This window comes from Phyllobates terribilis, unplaced genomic scaffold (assembly GCF_046119375.1).
Source record: "Phyllobates terribilis strain yellow unplaced genomic scaffold, ASM4611937v1 Scaffold_3__8_contigs__length_932513732, whole genome shotgun sequence".
Taxonomy (NCBI): domain Eukaryota; kingdom Metazoa; phylum Chordata; class Amphibia; order Anura; family Dendrobatidae; genus Phyllobates; species Phyllobates terribilis.
In genome coordinates this window covers 677,793,770-677,807,855 of record NW_027362763.1, presented here as the reverse complement: position 1 = coordinate 677,807,855, position 14,086 = coordinate 677,793,770, and the positions used below count along the sequence as shown (strand labels likewise).

General features: G+C 48.6%; 1 protein-coding gene across 1 annotated transcript; it reads right to left on the bottom strand.

Moving 5' to 3' along the window:
- Positions 1-5,308: 5,308 nt before the first annotated feature.
- Positions 5,309-10,346, bottom strand: YPEL5 (yippee like 5). Its single transcript, XM_073673294.1, has 3 exons — positions 10,210-10,346; positions 6,504-6,649; positions 5,309-6,110 (listed from the first exon to the last, which is right to left on the bottom strand). The coding sequence occupies exons 2-3, from the start codon at positions 6,642-6,644 to the stop codon at positions 5,886-5,888; spliced, it is 366 nt and encodes a 121-aa protein (XP_073529395.1). The 5' UTR covers positions 6,645-6,649; positions 10,210-10,346; the 3' UTR covers positions 5,309-5,885.
- Positions 10,347-14,086: the final 3,740 nt, after the last annotated feature.

Sequence of the window (14,086 nt, the reverse complement as noted above, 5' to 3'; positions counted from 1 at the left end):
GCATTTAACGCACGTTTGCCAGAAACGCGTCACTGGCTCCGCCCATAAGTGACCCAGTCACATGATTGCGGGTCGCCGATGGGTTTGCGTGACAACCCGGTGTCTGCAAAAGACCCCTGCGGTTGTCACTGCCAGATTGCTATGAGCACTGCCCAGCAGTCGCCGTTCATAGCCAGTGAGCAAATCTGCTACACAGGCGATCAGACAATTGCAGCTTCTAATCTCCCATGGAGACTATTGAAGCAAGCAAAAAGTTAAAAAGTTTTTAAACATATTAAAAAAAATGTAACCATTTATATTACCCCCTTTTTGCCCCATTCGAAATAAAATAAAAATCACATGTACACATATTTGGTATCGCCGCCTTCAGAATCGCCTGATATATCAATACAAAAAAATAATTAATCCGATCGGTACACGGTGTAATGAACAAAAAAATTGTAACTCCAGAATTACGTTTTTTTTGGTCGCCGCACCATTGCAATAAAATGCAATAAAGTGCGATCAAAACATCGGATCTACCCCAAAATAGTATCTATAAAAACGTCAGCTCAACGCCCAAAATATAAGCCCTTAACCGGCCCCAGATCACGGGTCTCGGAAAATGGCGCTCCCCCCCCCCCACTTAAATAAAAAAAGAACCTATAGATGTTTGGTATCTACGAACTCGTAATGACCCGGGGAATCATAATGGCGGGTCAGTTATAGCATTTAGTGAACATGGAAAAAAAAAAAAAAAAAGTTGAATTGCACTATTTTTGCAATTTCACCACACTTGAAATTTTTTTTCCCGTTTTTCAGTACAAGATATGGTAAAACCAATGGTGTGTTTCAAAAGTACAACTTGTCCTGCAGAATAAATAAAAAAAAGTTATGGCTCTGGGAGAAGGGGAGCAAAAAACGAAAACACAAAATGGCCCAGCCATGAAGGGGTTAAAGGACACGTACCACCATATAACAATCCGTAAACAGACAATTTATGGCCAATCTTTTAGACTATTTTGCATCACTCATGAATCTTCTGTTCAGCCTCTTCAGGTTTATTATTGTCCAGAAAGTCTGGTTTTTGTACTAAAAAGTGGGGAGAGAAGAACCCCTCTCCTTGTCCTGGGCTCTCTATGTGGGGGAACAGCCAGAAACTAACCATAGGCCTGATTCTACGATGCCGAGAATCCAGCTTCTTGATGAAACTTGCATCCAAGCAGGAAAAAGAAAAAAAAAGGAGTTCCCCACCTGGGGTATGGCATCACTGCATGAGCTTTTTACACTCCGAGGAGGGTCCCCTAAACAGGAGGACTGTCTTTCGTTTTCTGGTCCCCACACTTTCCTTGGTCTCTTAGGGGTCTTTTCCGGCAGTATCTCCTTCTACAAAAGGACCTCTTGTATGATCAAAATGCTAAATTAGGGAACCCCTTTTAACACCTGCTTTTTCCAAGATGTCATTCAATATTGGGCAAAATATAAGTCCTTCTCACTAAATTAGAATATCATCAAAAAGTTAATTTATTTCAGTTCTTCAATACAAAAAGTGAAACTCCTATATTATATAGAGTCATTACACACAGTGATCTATTTCATGTGTTTATTTCTGTTAGGCTATGTACCCACGTTGCGGAACTGAAGCATATTTTTTACGCTTCTCCCTGGCGGGAAAATCGCATGCGGATTTTACATGCGGTTTTCCCGCCAGGTAGAAGCGTTTGTGAGGAGTCTTTGCAGCGTCTTTGCATGCATTTCCGCATGCGGGTTATCAAGCACTTCTCCAAGTGATTTTAGCATCACTTGGAAAAGTGCTTGACAACTTGTTCACACTATATAAATCCATGCAACCGGCATGGATTTATATAGTGTGACCAAGTAATAGTTAAAAAAAAAAAAAGAATCAGAATGGCAAAAAATAAAGTTTATACTCACTTTCCGATGCATTCTCTGCCCCATCCGGAGTCTTGAGCGGCTCACGCTGTTGTGTGCAGGACCTGCGGTGACGTCATTGAGTCATGTGATGGGTCACACGACTCAATGACGTGGCAGGTCCTTCACACAACAGTGCGACGGCGGGAAAACACTGGGAAGACATCAGAAGATAAGTATAAACTTTATTTTTTCTTTTTTTTACAGGTTATTTGGTACCCAGGTCTGGATGAGAGTCTCCTCTCATCCAGACTTGGGTACCATCCGCACATTGATTCCGCTGCGCTTCCGCAAAATTAATGAACATGCTGCGGATTTTTGACCGCAGCATATACGCTGCGGAAAAATCCGCAGCATGGGCATTGACATTGCGGAATGCCATTGGGGACCATGGGGTGCGGATATACATGCGTTTTACAAAAGCGTTTACGCTGCGGAAATTCCGCAGCATATACGCTTGAAATACGCAACGTGGGCACGCTGCCTGAATGTTGACGATTATGGCTTACAGCCAATGAAAACACAAAAAAGTCATTATCTCAGTAAATTAGAATACTTTATAACAGCAGCTTGAAAAAATGTTGTTCTACTGAAATATATGTTCAGTAAATGCCCTTAATACTTGGTCGGGCTCCTTGTGCATCAATTACTGCATCAATGCGGCAATGTGGCATGGAGGTGATCAGCCTGTGGCGCTGCTGAGGTGTTATGGAAGCCCAGGTGGCTTTGATAGCAGCCTTCAGCTCGTCTGCATTGTTGGGTCTGGGGTCTCATCTTTCTCTTGACAATACCCCATAGATTCTCTATAATAGATTCTCTATGGGGTTAAGGTCAGGCGAGTTTGCTGCCAATCAAGCACAGTGATACTGTTGTGTATAAACCAGGTATTGGTACTTTTGGCCGTGTGGACAGGGGCCAAGTCCTGCTGGAGAATGACATTTCCATCTCCAAAAAGCTTGTCGGCAGAGGGAAGCATGAAGGGCTCTACAATCTCCTGGTAGACGGCTGCGCTGACTTTGGTCTTGATAAAACACAGTGGACCTACACCAGCAGATGACATGGCCCCCCAAACCATCAGTGATTGTGGAGACTTCACACTAGACCTCCAGCAGCTTGGATTGTGGCCTCTCCACTCTTCCTCCAGACTCTGGGACCTTGATTTCTAAATGAAATGCAAAATTTACTTTCATCTGAAAACAACACCTTGGACCACTGAGCAGCAGTCCAGGTCTTTTTCTCCTTGGACCACGTAAGACGCTTCTGGTGTTGTCTATTGGTCACTAGTGGCTTGACACAAGGAATGCGACACGACAAGTCCAGGCTGCAGCTGAGGGTCCCTCTTCCGCGTTCCACCAGTGACTGCTGGGTTGCAGGCGGGGTTATTCCCCTGCATCATACCCGGTATCCACCGCACTCTCTACCTGTCCCCATTCACTGGGAAAGCGCGAAGTGGATGCTGGGTGTAACGTGGGGAATAACCCCGCCCACAACCCAGCAGCCACCGCGGGGACCCCGGCGCTGAGTCACGCCTCACTTATCGTGACGTCAGCGCGGGGTCACGTGCTGCCTGTGAGCGGCCGATAGCGCCACTCACTGGCAGAAACGGCAGCACAAGGTATTTACAAATATACTTATGCCCACATGCTGAATACATTGAGCAATTTTAAAAAAAAAAGTACCGGACACCTTCTTTAATTATTCTAATTTACTGAGATAATGACTTTTGTGTTTTCATTGGCTGTAAGCCATAATCATCAACATTAACAGAAATAAACACTTGAAATAGATCACTCTGTCTGTAATGACTCTTTATAATATAGGCGTTTCACTTTTTGTATTGAAGAACTGAAATAAATGAACTTTTTGATGATATTCTAATTTAGTGAGAAGCACTTGTAGGTATTCTCCTTGACGGAACGGAACAAAGTCTAGTCTTTGACTGAATGTCCCTAGGCCAACATTTCAAGCACAGAGCTTTATAAGCCGCATTAGACAGAGCCACTGACTCGGCTGCCAGACGCACTGCTGAAGCATCAGCCGGACACGCTGCCCCTCCCTACATCAATAGGGATAGTGGCCAAGATATTTTTCCCTCATTGTTTTATCAATTAGTTGGTCCAGCCAAACCATCAGGGGACTTGGCTGTATATGTTGCTGAAATGGCTGGCTTGAAGGAATCCACAGAAGATTCCCAAGCTCTCTTCTGTAGACTATCCACTTTCTTATGAAGGGGTTCTTTAAAGAGCTCCCATATCATCAAAGGGTAACATCACTTTTTTGATGCTTTCGAAATGGCCACATCAATTTTGCCCCCCATACAGCAGAGGAATCATCCTCAAAGGGATATTGGTACTTTGAGGACGAGAGCAAGAACCTCTTCCACTCCTTTTTGATGAGACAGTTTTGTCATCATTTCCAGCCCCTCGAACATTATGTCCTGGACAGATTTGGGGGCCTTGGGCTTTTCTATGTCCATTGTGGACTTCACTGCCTTAGCTTGTCTTGTTCCTTCGACCTCCGTCGCCTTTGACCAAAGACGAAGTAGAGGATAAAGCAGACATATTCCCGTTCTGACAATCAGCTCCTCTGAGTCTGAAGATACAGTTCTGGATTTCCTTATCTCCCCCTCTTTAGGGACTTTGAGGAACTGTTAACTTCTGCCTTAAAGATCTTATATCTGAGGCAAAAGTCAGGGGATTCCTCACAGATAGTCTTCTCTAGGCAAGACTGACACAACCTCTTCTCCCATGGACTTGGTAACTTTGCACATGCCCAGTTCTTGGTCTTTGTCACACATTTCCTAGGTTTTTTCCAACATGGAGAATGACAAGAAACCCCAATTACAAGGTGAACATTCAGTGTTCAGGTACCGGATTAGGAGGTGGAATCACTTCTTCCGAATGATCTCCTCTGGAGGCTGTGGACAATTCACCTTCCTGGTGCAGTGTGAGCCTTCACAGACCAACGCACCCAATGCAGCTGGCAGACGCACCAATTCATTATGCCGCCACCGTCTGCTGAGCCACCGATTTCCCCTGTGAAATATCGCTACCCAGGCAAGTACAATATTTTCCAAGTCCCACAACGATCATTCTCCTGTACAACTCCAGGATGAAAGTTCCACTCTTCAAGAACAGGAAACCAGCTGATGTGGTGGAAGGCTGCCCCCTTTTCGTCTGTAGGTTGCCCGTCTTGGAAAACCAGATTCCCCCCCTCTCTCTGTGGGTGCGAACATGGGTGGTAAAAATTGAACTTCTGAGAGCTGAGAGGAGATTACTTGTGCGGTGGCCTGTCATATGCAATGTGCAGACTCCGGCCACCGCAGAGAGGAACACGGCTGATCGGGTTCACATCACCTACAACAACTCGAAAGAGATTTAAAACCAAAGCTCTGAGCTACAAGAGACATTCTCGTTTATTGCACTACGGTCAATTCTACATCATAGACATAAAACAAATGGAGCAATTCTGAATTTGCATTTTTTTTTTATTTAATAATGTCCACACCACCTGCATCACATCAGACTCATGGGTTATGTGCTGGAGTTTGATGATGGACACCCTGACCCCCCACCGCAATGCCCCATGAAATAAAAATAAATAAAATAAAATGATCAGTTAACCCCGCGCAGATTAATGATGCGGTGACCAGCACAAGCGGCAGCAAACACTGGATCTCATACACAAGGAGAGTCCAACGAGAATAGTCGTTTCAATTGGCAAATAATGGAATTATCGACACGGAGGATGGGGGATGGATCACTCCATTGAGACCATTTAAGACGGCACTGGTAGAATTTATGCTCGAAATGGTAAAACCCGAAAGCCGGAGAGAAATGATGACGCTCCGATCGTTCCTCTATGTCTCATCACTCGACAGCGAAGGTAACGGTGTATGCAAATACGCTGCAGAGATCGGTCGCATGGTTTAACTTGAAAGGGACTACAAAAACAGCAAAGGCGAAAGGAGCGTTTCAGGAGTTATCAGACGGGACGTGTTCCTCAAAGCCCTCACTCTCCCGGACCAGGGCGCGCTCTAAGATGACACGGCCTTCCTTGTAGCGCTGGCTGTCCTCCGTGGCGAATTCGTAGATCCAGCCCAGCTTACTGTTGCAGTTCTTACAGCTGACGTCTCGCACCATGTGCCGCCCGGTGAGCATGACGCGGTCCTGAACCTCGCTGTACTGGAGGTTCACCACCTGATGGGAGACAGACAGAGCGGTAATGGAGGCGTGGAAGCGGCCAAATCTCAGCACTGACTGCATCTACATGCTGCAGTCACTCACCTCTCCGGATCCACTATTCTAGTGAACTCTGGTAGCACCAGAAGCCATGACGTCCAGTTCTTGGGTCATATGAACGCTGAGGCCTGTGATCAGCTGCAGTGGTCCTATGACACCACTGCACTCACCTGACGGCTGCAGCCAATTACAAGCCTCAGTGGTCAAGTGTCTGAAGAAAAGTTTGTCATCACCTCCAGTGCTGGAACAGACGGCAGAAGTGGCCGCAACCTGTCCTGTAGCCACTTCCCCCAGTAATGGCTGATAACAGGGAGTAATTGATCACTTGCTCGCACAGCCTCAAGGACGTACCTTGTTGAAGAGGAAGGCTCTGCCCGTGGCCCCGGTGAAGCGGGTGGAGATGAGCTCGGAGCGGTTGGTCAGGATGGTGTCGCAGTTGGCGCAGGAGAACAGGCGGGTGCCCCCGATGTGATCCAGGAAGATTCTGCCCATGGTCTCTGTAACATGGGAAAGACGAACAGTCAGAATTAGACCGGGGGAGCAGGGCTGGTCACCAGACCAGGCGCGGAGGGCTGCACGGGTCATTATACTGCGTGTGGAGGGCTATTATACTGCGTGTGATGACTGAGGGGCATCATACTGTTTTGGGGGAGCTGTTGATCACAGTACAAGGGCTCAATAGCAGGAGTTGGGCTATTAACGGTTTCCTATAAACTATAAGTTCTGTGGCTTCGATCGGCTCAATAAGAATTAACAATAACATTGAGCAGAATTAATTTCAGCCTATTGCTTCGGCCTCCAGAACAGTCACAGCATCTTGTGTGGCCCCTCAGGAAGATTTATTGCCCACCCCTGGAGTACAGCAATAGTGCTGCAGAACTGCCCAATCTGTACTTCTGGTGAGGACACATTCAGCTCTGCTACATCTGTGTTTACAAAAGAGCACAATAACAGAGGCTGAGCCAGGCCTGTCACTGACATCACAGGATAAACAGTACCCTCCCCCGCCAGCTGATCATGGCCACCTCCAGCTGTTGTGTGCAGGGAAATAAGCCCCTCCCTTCACAGGGGGCCCAGGGAGACACAGCAGGGGCCTCAGCCATATATACTCTGCAGTATTCCCAGGACAGGGAGGGGATTATCCCAGTACAGGGAGGGGATTATCCCAGTGTATATTACAGGGGGGATAATTATTATCCCGGTGTATATTACAGGGGGGGGGGGGGGGGGGATAATTATCCCAGGTATATTACAGGGGGGGGGGGGATAATTATCCCGGTGTATATTACAGGGGGGGGGGGGATTATCCCGGTGTATATTACAGGGGGGGGGGAAATTATCCCGGTGTATATTACGGGGGGGGGGGGGGAAATTATCCCGGTGTATATTACGGGGGGGGGGGGGGGGAAATTATCCCGGTGTATATTACAGGGGGGGGGGGATTATCCCAGTGTATATTACGGGGGGGGGGGGAATTATCCCAGTGTATATTACAGGGGGACGGACTATCCCAGTGTATATTACAGGGGGACGGGGGACGGACTATCCCGGTGTATATTACAGGGGGGGGGGGACGGGACTATCCCGGTGTATATTACAGGGGGGGGGGGGGGGGGAGATTATCCAGGTGTATATTACAGGGGGGGGGGGGGGGATTATCCCGGTGTATATTACAGGGGGGGGGGATTATCCCGGTGTATATTACAGGGGGGGGGGGATTATCCCGGTGTATATTACAGGGGGGGGGGGGGATTATCCCGGTGTATATTACAGGGGGGGGGGATTATCCCGGTGTATATTACAGGGAGGGGGGGGGGAATAATCCCGGTGTATATTACAGGGAGGGGGGGAGAATTATCCCGGTGTATATTACAGGGGGGAGGGGGGGGGGGGGGAGAATTATCCCGGTGTATATTACAGGGGGGGGGGGGGGGAATTATCCCGGTGTATATTACGGGGAGGGGGGGAAGAATTATCCCGGTGTATATTACAGGGGGGGGGGGAAGAATTATCCCGGTGTATATCACAGGGGGGGGGGGGGGAATTTTCCCGGTGTATATTACAGGGGGGGGGAGAATTATCCCGGTGTATATTACAGGGGGGGGGGGGATTATCCAGATTATCCCGGTGTATATTACAGGGGGGGGGGGGGATTATCCCGGTGTATATTACAGGGAGGGGGGATTATCCCGGTGTATATTACAGGGAGGGGGGGGAATAATCCCGGTGTATATTACAGGGAGGGGGGGGGAATTATCCCGGTGTATATTACAGGGGGGAGGGGGGGGGGAGGAGGAGAATTATCCCGGTGTATATTACAGGGGGGGGGGGGGAATTATCCCGGTGTATATTACGGGGAGGGGGGGAAGAATTATCCCGGTGTATATTACAGGGGGGGGGGGGGGGGGAAGAATTATCCCGGTGTATATCACAGGGGGGGGGGGGGGGAATTTTCCCGGTGTATATTACAGGGGGGGGGGGAATTATCCTGGTGTATATTACAGGGGGGGGGGGAATTATCCCGATGTATATTACAGGGGGGGGGGGAATTATCCCGATGTATATTACAGGGGGGGGGGAATTATCCCGATGTATATTACAGGGGGGTGGGGGAATTATCCCGATGTATATTACAGGGGGGTGGGGGAATTATCCCGATGTATATTACAGGGGGGTGGGGGAATTATCCCGATGTATATTACAGAGGGAGGGGGGGGGGAATTATCCCGGTGTATATTGCGGGGGGGGGGGGGGGGAATTATCCCGGTGTATATTACGGGGGGATTATCCCGGTGTATATTACAGGGGGGGGGGGGATTATCCTGGTGTATATTACAGGGGGGGGATTATCCCGGTGTATATTACAGGGGGGGGGGGGATTATCCCGGTGTATATTACAGGGGGGGGGGATTATCCCGGTGTATATTACAGGGGGGGGGGATTATCCCGGTGTATATTACAGGGGGGGGGGATTATCCCGGTGTATATTACAGGGGGGGGGGATTATCCCGGTGTATATTACAGGGGGGGGGGATTATCCCGGTGTATATTACAGGGGGGGGGGATTATCCCGGTGTATATTACAGGGGGGGGGGGGGATTATCCCGGTGTATATTACAGGGGGGGGGGGGGATTATCCCGGTGTATATTACAGGGGGGGGGGATTATCCCGGTGTATATTACAGGGGGGGGGGGGGATTATCCCGGTGTATATTACAGGGGGGGGGGGGGATTATCCCGGTGTATATTACAGGGGGGGGGGGGGGATTATCCCGGTGTATATTACAGGGGGGGGGGGGGGATTATCCCGGTGTATATTACAGGGAGGGGGGGGTGGAGGGGAGAATTATCCCGGTGTATATTACAGGGGGGGGGGGAATTATCCCAGTGTATATTACAGGGGGGGGGGGGGGGATTATCCCAGTGTATATTACGGGGGGGGGGGGGATTATCCCAGTGTATATTACAGGGGGGGGGATTATCCCGGTGTATATTACAGGGGGGGGGGGGGGGGATTATCCCGGTGTATATTACAGGGGGGGGGGGGAATTATCCCAGTGTATATTACAGGGGGGGGGGGATTATCCCAGTATATATTACAGGGGGGGGGGGGGAATTATCCCAGTGTATATTACAGGGGGGGGGGGGGATTATCCCAGTGTATATTACAGGGGGGGGGGGGATTATCCCAGTGTATATTACAGGGGGGGGGGGGATTATCCCGGTGCATATTACAGGGGGGGGGGGGGGATTATCCCGGTGTATATTACAGGGGGGGGGGATTATCCCGGTGTATATTACAGGGGGGGGGGGGGGGAATTATCTCCTATTATTAGATGTGGTAATAACAGGTTGTTTCCACCAGCCATGACGTTACACTACCTCGGTGACGTCACACAAACACTCAGTGAGGGGTAACGGCCAGAGTTCGGTTACCGGGGCTGCCCGATCCCCCGCCATACTGGGCCCACAGCCTCCGTGCTGTTCCGGTTGCCGGTACACACCACATCCCCTTCCTCACCGTGTCCCCAGCCCTCACATTGCCCCCCGCAGTCACCTGGCGGTCCGGTGTGCAGCGCTCAGCTCCGGTGTCTGGAGGCGGCGGAGTCGGTTCTGTGAGTAACTAACCAGTTCTAAGCCCCGCCCACTTCCTTATTTGGCCTGTCCGTCACTCTGACGCTTCATGACTCGCTCCAATAACAGTATGTGGCCCCGCCTTATTGGAGGTGGTGGCCGAAAGCTGGGTGACGTCACCAAACCCCGCCCATGTAAGATAGCAGCACAGTACGCATGCGCATCACATGCAGGAAGCGTAATAATGAGGAAGTGTTTCTCTGTAGCCGATGACAGAGCAGCTTTTATTGTGTCTTTCTAGGTTAAAAATTGAAAGAAGTGATCTGATTGGTTGCTATGGACACAATGGCACCTTGTTGTTGCTATGTAAGAGGCTTTGCTTCTGTTTACACCATTTTCTGCACCCTCCATACCCAGAACTGTGTACAGTGCAGCGCCTCCTATAGATGTTCATGGGATTAACGTCCAATACCTTTTTTTTTATTTCCATTTTTCCAAGAGCCATAACTTTTTTATTTTTCCGTCCCCACAGTCGTATCAGGGTTTGTTTTTTTTGCTGGACGAGTTGTAGTTTTGAATGACGCCGTTCATTTCACCATAAAGTGCACTAAAAACCGACAAAATGTCCAAATGTGGTAAAATGGTGAAAAAACACTTATCACATTGTTTCTTGGGGTTTCGTATTTACGGCATTCTTTTAATGGTAAAAATTATCTGGAAACCTCATTCTCCCAGTCGGTACGATGGCAGCGATGCCAAACTTGTAGAGCAGATTTTGTTTAGTGGTGAAAAAAACTCAGAAATTTGTAAAAAAGTAATAATAATAATTCGTTTTTGTCGCCATTTTCTGAGACCCAGAACGTTTTATTTCTTCGTTGATAGAGCCGTGTGAGGGCTCGCTCTGTGAACGCTGAGCTCTAGTGGTTATTGATGACGTGTTAGGATACTTCCGAAGTTGTGATCAGCTTTTATTACATTTTTTAGGGTGTTTTGCCCAAAAAAAAGTATTACCGGCAATTTTTAAAAAAAATTGGTTTACAGCATTTACAATATTAGTCTCTAGAAAGAAAATTGAAGATACGACAATAGACACCATTGGCACTTGTGACACGCCTCCCCTGGGCCGTGGGGTACTCGGTAGCCGGGCCGGTCGATGCTGGGGGATGTTACAGTGGCAGTGACCCGGTCTGTGACCCAGGGCAGTCAATAAAAGAGGAAAAGTAAAAGGGGAATAAAGTTTTTATAGTTTAATGTTTGTGACGCCACCTGTGGTATGCGGCTATATGGAGCCGCCGCTGCGGTGCAGATCCTCTGGAGCTGATGGTGACGCAGCAGAGTTGGTTCAGCTCTCCACAGGCAGAGCTTAGCTCCAGGGCAGAGTATGATGTTGTTATGAGGTAGGTGTTGCTGGTGCTGTGTAGTGCAGGTGATGGCGCAGCAATAATTCCAGGACACAGTGGGGTGCAGTCTTCAAGGTTTACTCACAGTTGTTCAAGACTCCAGGTTACCAGCGCCAGTGTGTAACCGCCCATGTTGTCCTGTGTCCTCCAGGGAAGGGGTTCAGCAACTCTTGAGTCTCTCAGGAGTACTTAAACTGGACCCTGTTCTATGTTCCTTTCCCGGTCGTCTTCCCTGCGCTGGCTCTCACCCTCCTGCCCTGCGCCTCACAATCAGTGTCCCAAGCCGTTAGCCTCGGGTCTTGTCGGGTGACTTGCAGTCCCCTGGACCCTATGCGCCCACCTTTTCGGAGATGTAATTGTGGTGGTTGGCAGCTGCACCTTGCAAATACAGCAGCCTCCGGTTATCTAGCTGAGCCTGATTATTCTCCACTAGTTTAGGGGCCGGTCCCCTCTGCGGCCTGATCCCTCCATGTCCGTGTAGATTCGGGCGCACGGGTGGCTTCCTGCACTCACCGTGCCCCTGGGATCCCCTCTGTCTCTGGAGCCTTCCCTCTGCTCCCGTCCTCTCTCACTCTCTCTCCTGGGCCTCTCAGACTAGGCCCGCTCTCCTCTCTCCTGAGCGGAGCTCCTTCTGAGCTCCCACTCTTTCTCCTCTATACTGACCCACTTCTAGATGGTTCCCCATTTTCTTATACTCTTTCTGACGGTGCTCCCCTGAACTTCTTCCTCCACCCATACCCACTACATGGTTCCCCCTCTCTTGGTTCCCCCCCTTCCAACCAGGGACAGGGCTCAGCAGTTTATAAGTGAATCTTGCCCCTCCTGCTGGTCTGGAGTAGTGTAGTGTTGGATGTAGGTGGGTGGGTCCCGGGTAGCACTCCCTCCTTACCTGACAGTGGGGTACCACACCACTGGGTGAGATGCAGTACCTCTGTGGCGACTGAACCCACAGGGGCGCCACACTTGCTTCTCTTGGGGAAATGTGATGGACGCCCCCGTGGGATCGGGTCACTTTGACGCTGCTGTCAGCAATGGACTGTGTTACACAGCTGCGATTGGCGGCAGCGCTGGTCGTTGCTGATTGAGGCAGGTACCGTTCGTACAGCAGCCTTGTACTTAGCTGGCTCCGCTCCATACACCCACTGCCTCTCGTTGACGGATATATACGTCATGGTGGGGGAAGGGGTTGATACGGCCCTGGTTTTGGTTCTTAAAGGGGTTGTGCCCCACCAGTGTTGTCTAAAAATAAAAAATCCATACACCCCTACCAATCCCCCACCACACCACCTCCGCAGCACTGCCCGCGTCCCCCGCCGGTCTCCTTGCTTCCTCTTCCAGCAGGGATAGCGGGTGACTTTTGCTGCCAATCAGTGGCTAAAACTTTGACCGAGCAATTGTCTTATTTCAAAAGACATAACTTTTAATTTATTCTGTCTGTATGGCCGTGTGAGGGTTTGTCCCTGGATTTTCGCCATTTAGGGTAAGGGATTCATTTTTTTTAAAGGGGTTTTCTCATCATCATAAATGGGTAAAATTGCAAAGAGCTTGTAAAATCCAGCAAAGTTAGTATTTTAGCTGTTATTAAAAAATATCAAGAATGGAGGGATTTTTAGTTTTATAGTTTACTGCTCGTTGTCTAGGTAACCAGCCACCGCTGCAGTCTATGAGAGGTAGACGGTCTCCTAGACTGCGAGTGCAGTGCTTACATGTTCTTTGCTGCAGGGATTGCAAACGCTGCTCTGAACTTGGCCGGGTCGCTGGATCCAAGCTTCAGCCCCCACAAAGTCCTCCCATACTATAGAGGGCAGCATGGGAGAGCGTGCAGACTAGACCAGCAGCGCGACCATGACACTGCTTTGAACTGTCAATTATCTGCAAGAAGTCGGGAGGCCGGGGAGCGGTGTACTCCTGCGGAAATAGCATAGAACAACCGGTTTACCTCATTATTCAGCAATTTTACAATTGTTTTGTTTGTTTGTATGTGTCTTTTTTTTATTTCACAGTTTACTATGCTGTTAAATAAAACTTTAGATAACTTTATGCGTTGGTAGGAATTTGACAATACGAAATAGGTTTATGTTTTGTTTTTTTTAAGGTTTTATTTTGTAGAATAAAAACTTTTTTTTCTGGGGAAAAAAAGTTATTTTTGATCAGCTGCATCCAAAAAGCCATAACTTTTTTCATTTTTTTTTGTTTATCTAGCCATATACAAGACAGGTTGATGTTTTCACTGGTGCAATATTTGGGGTACATACAGTACAATAATAATTATTTAGTAATAATAATAATATAATTTTCTTATTGTTTTTTATAATTTTTATCCGGTCCAAATTGATAAGTCTGTAGTCACTCTGTGTGACTGCAGACTTATGAATCCCCCCAGCGCACACATTGTGCACTGCGAGGACTTGCCGGTTTCTGAGCCGGGACTGGAGGATGTGTATGAGTTATACATATTCC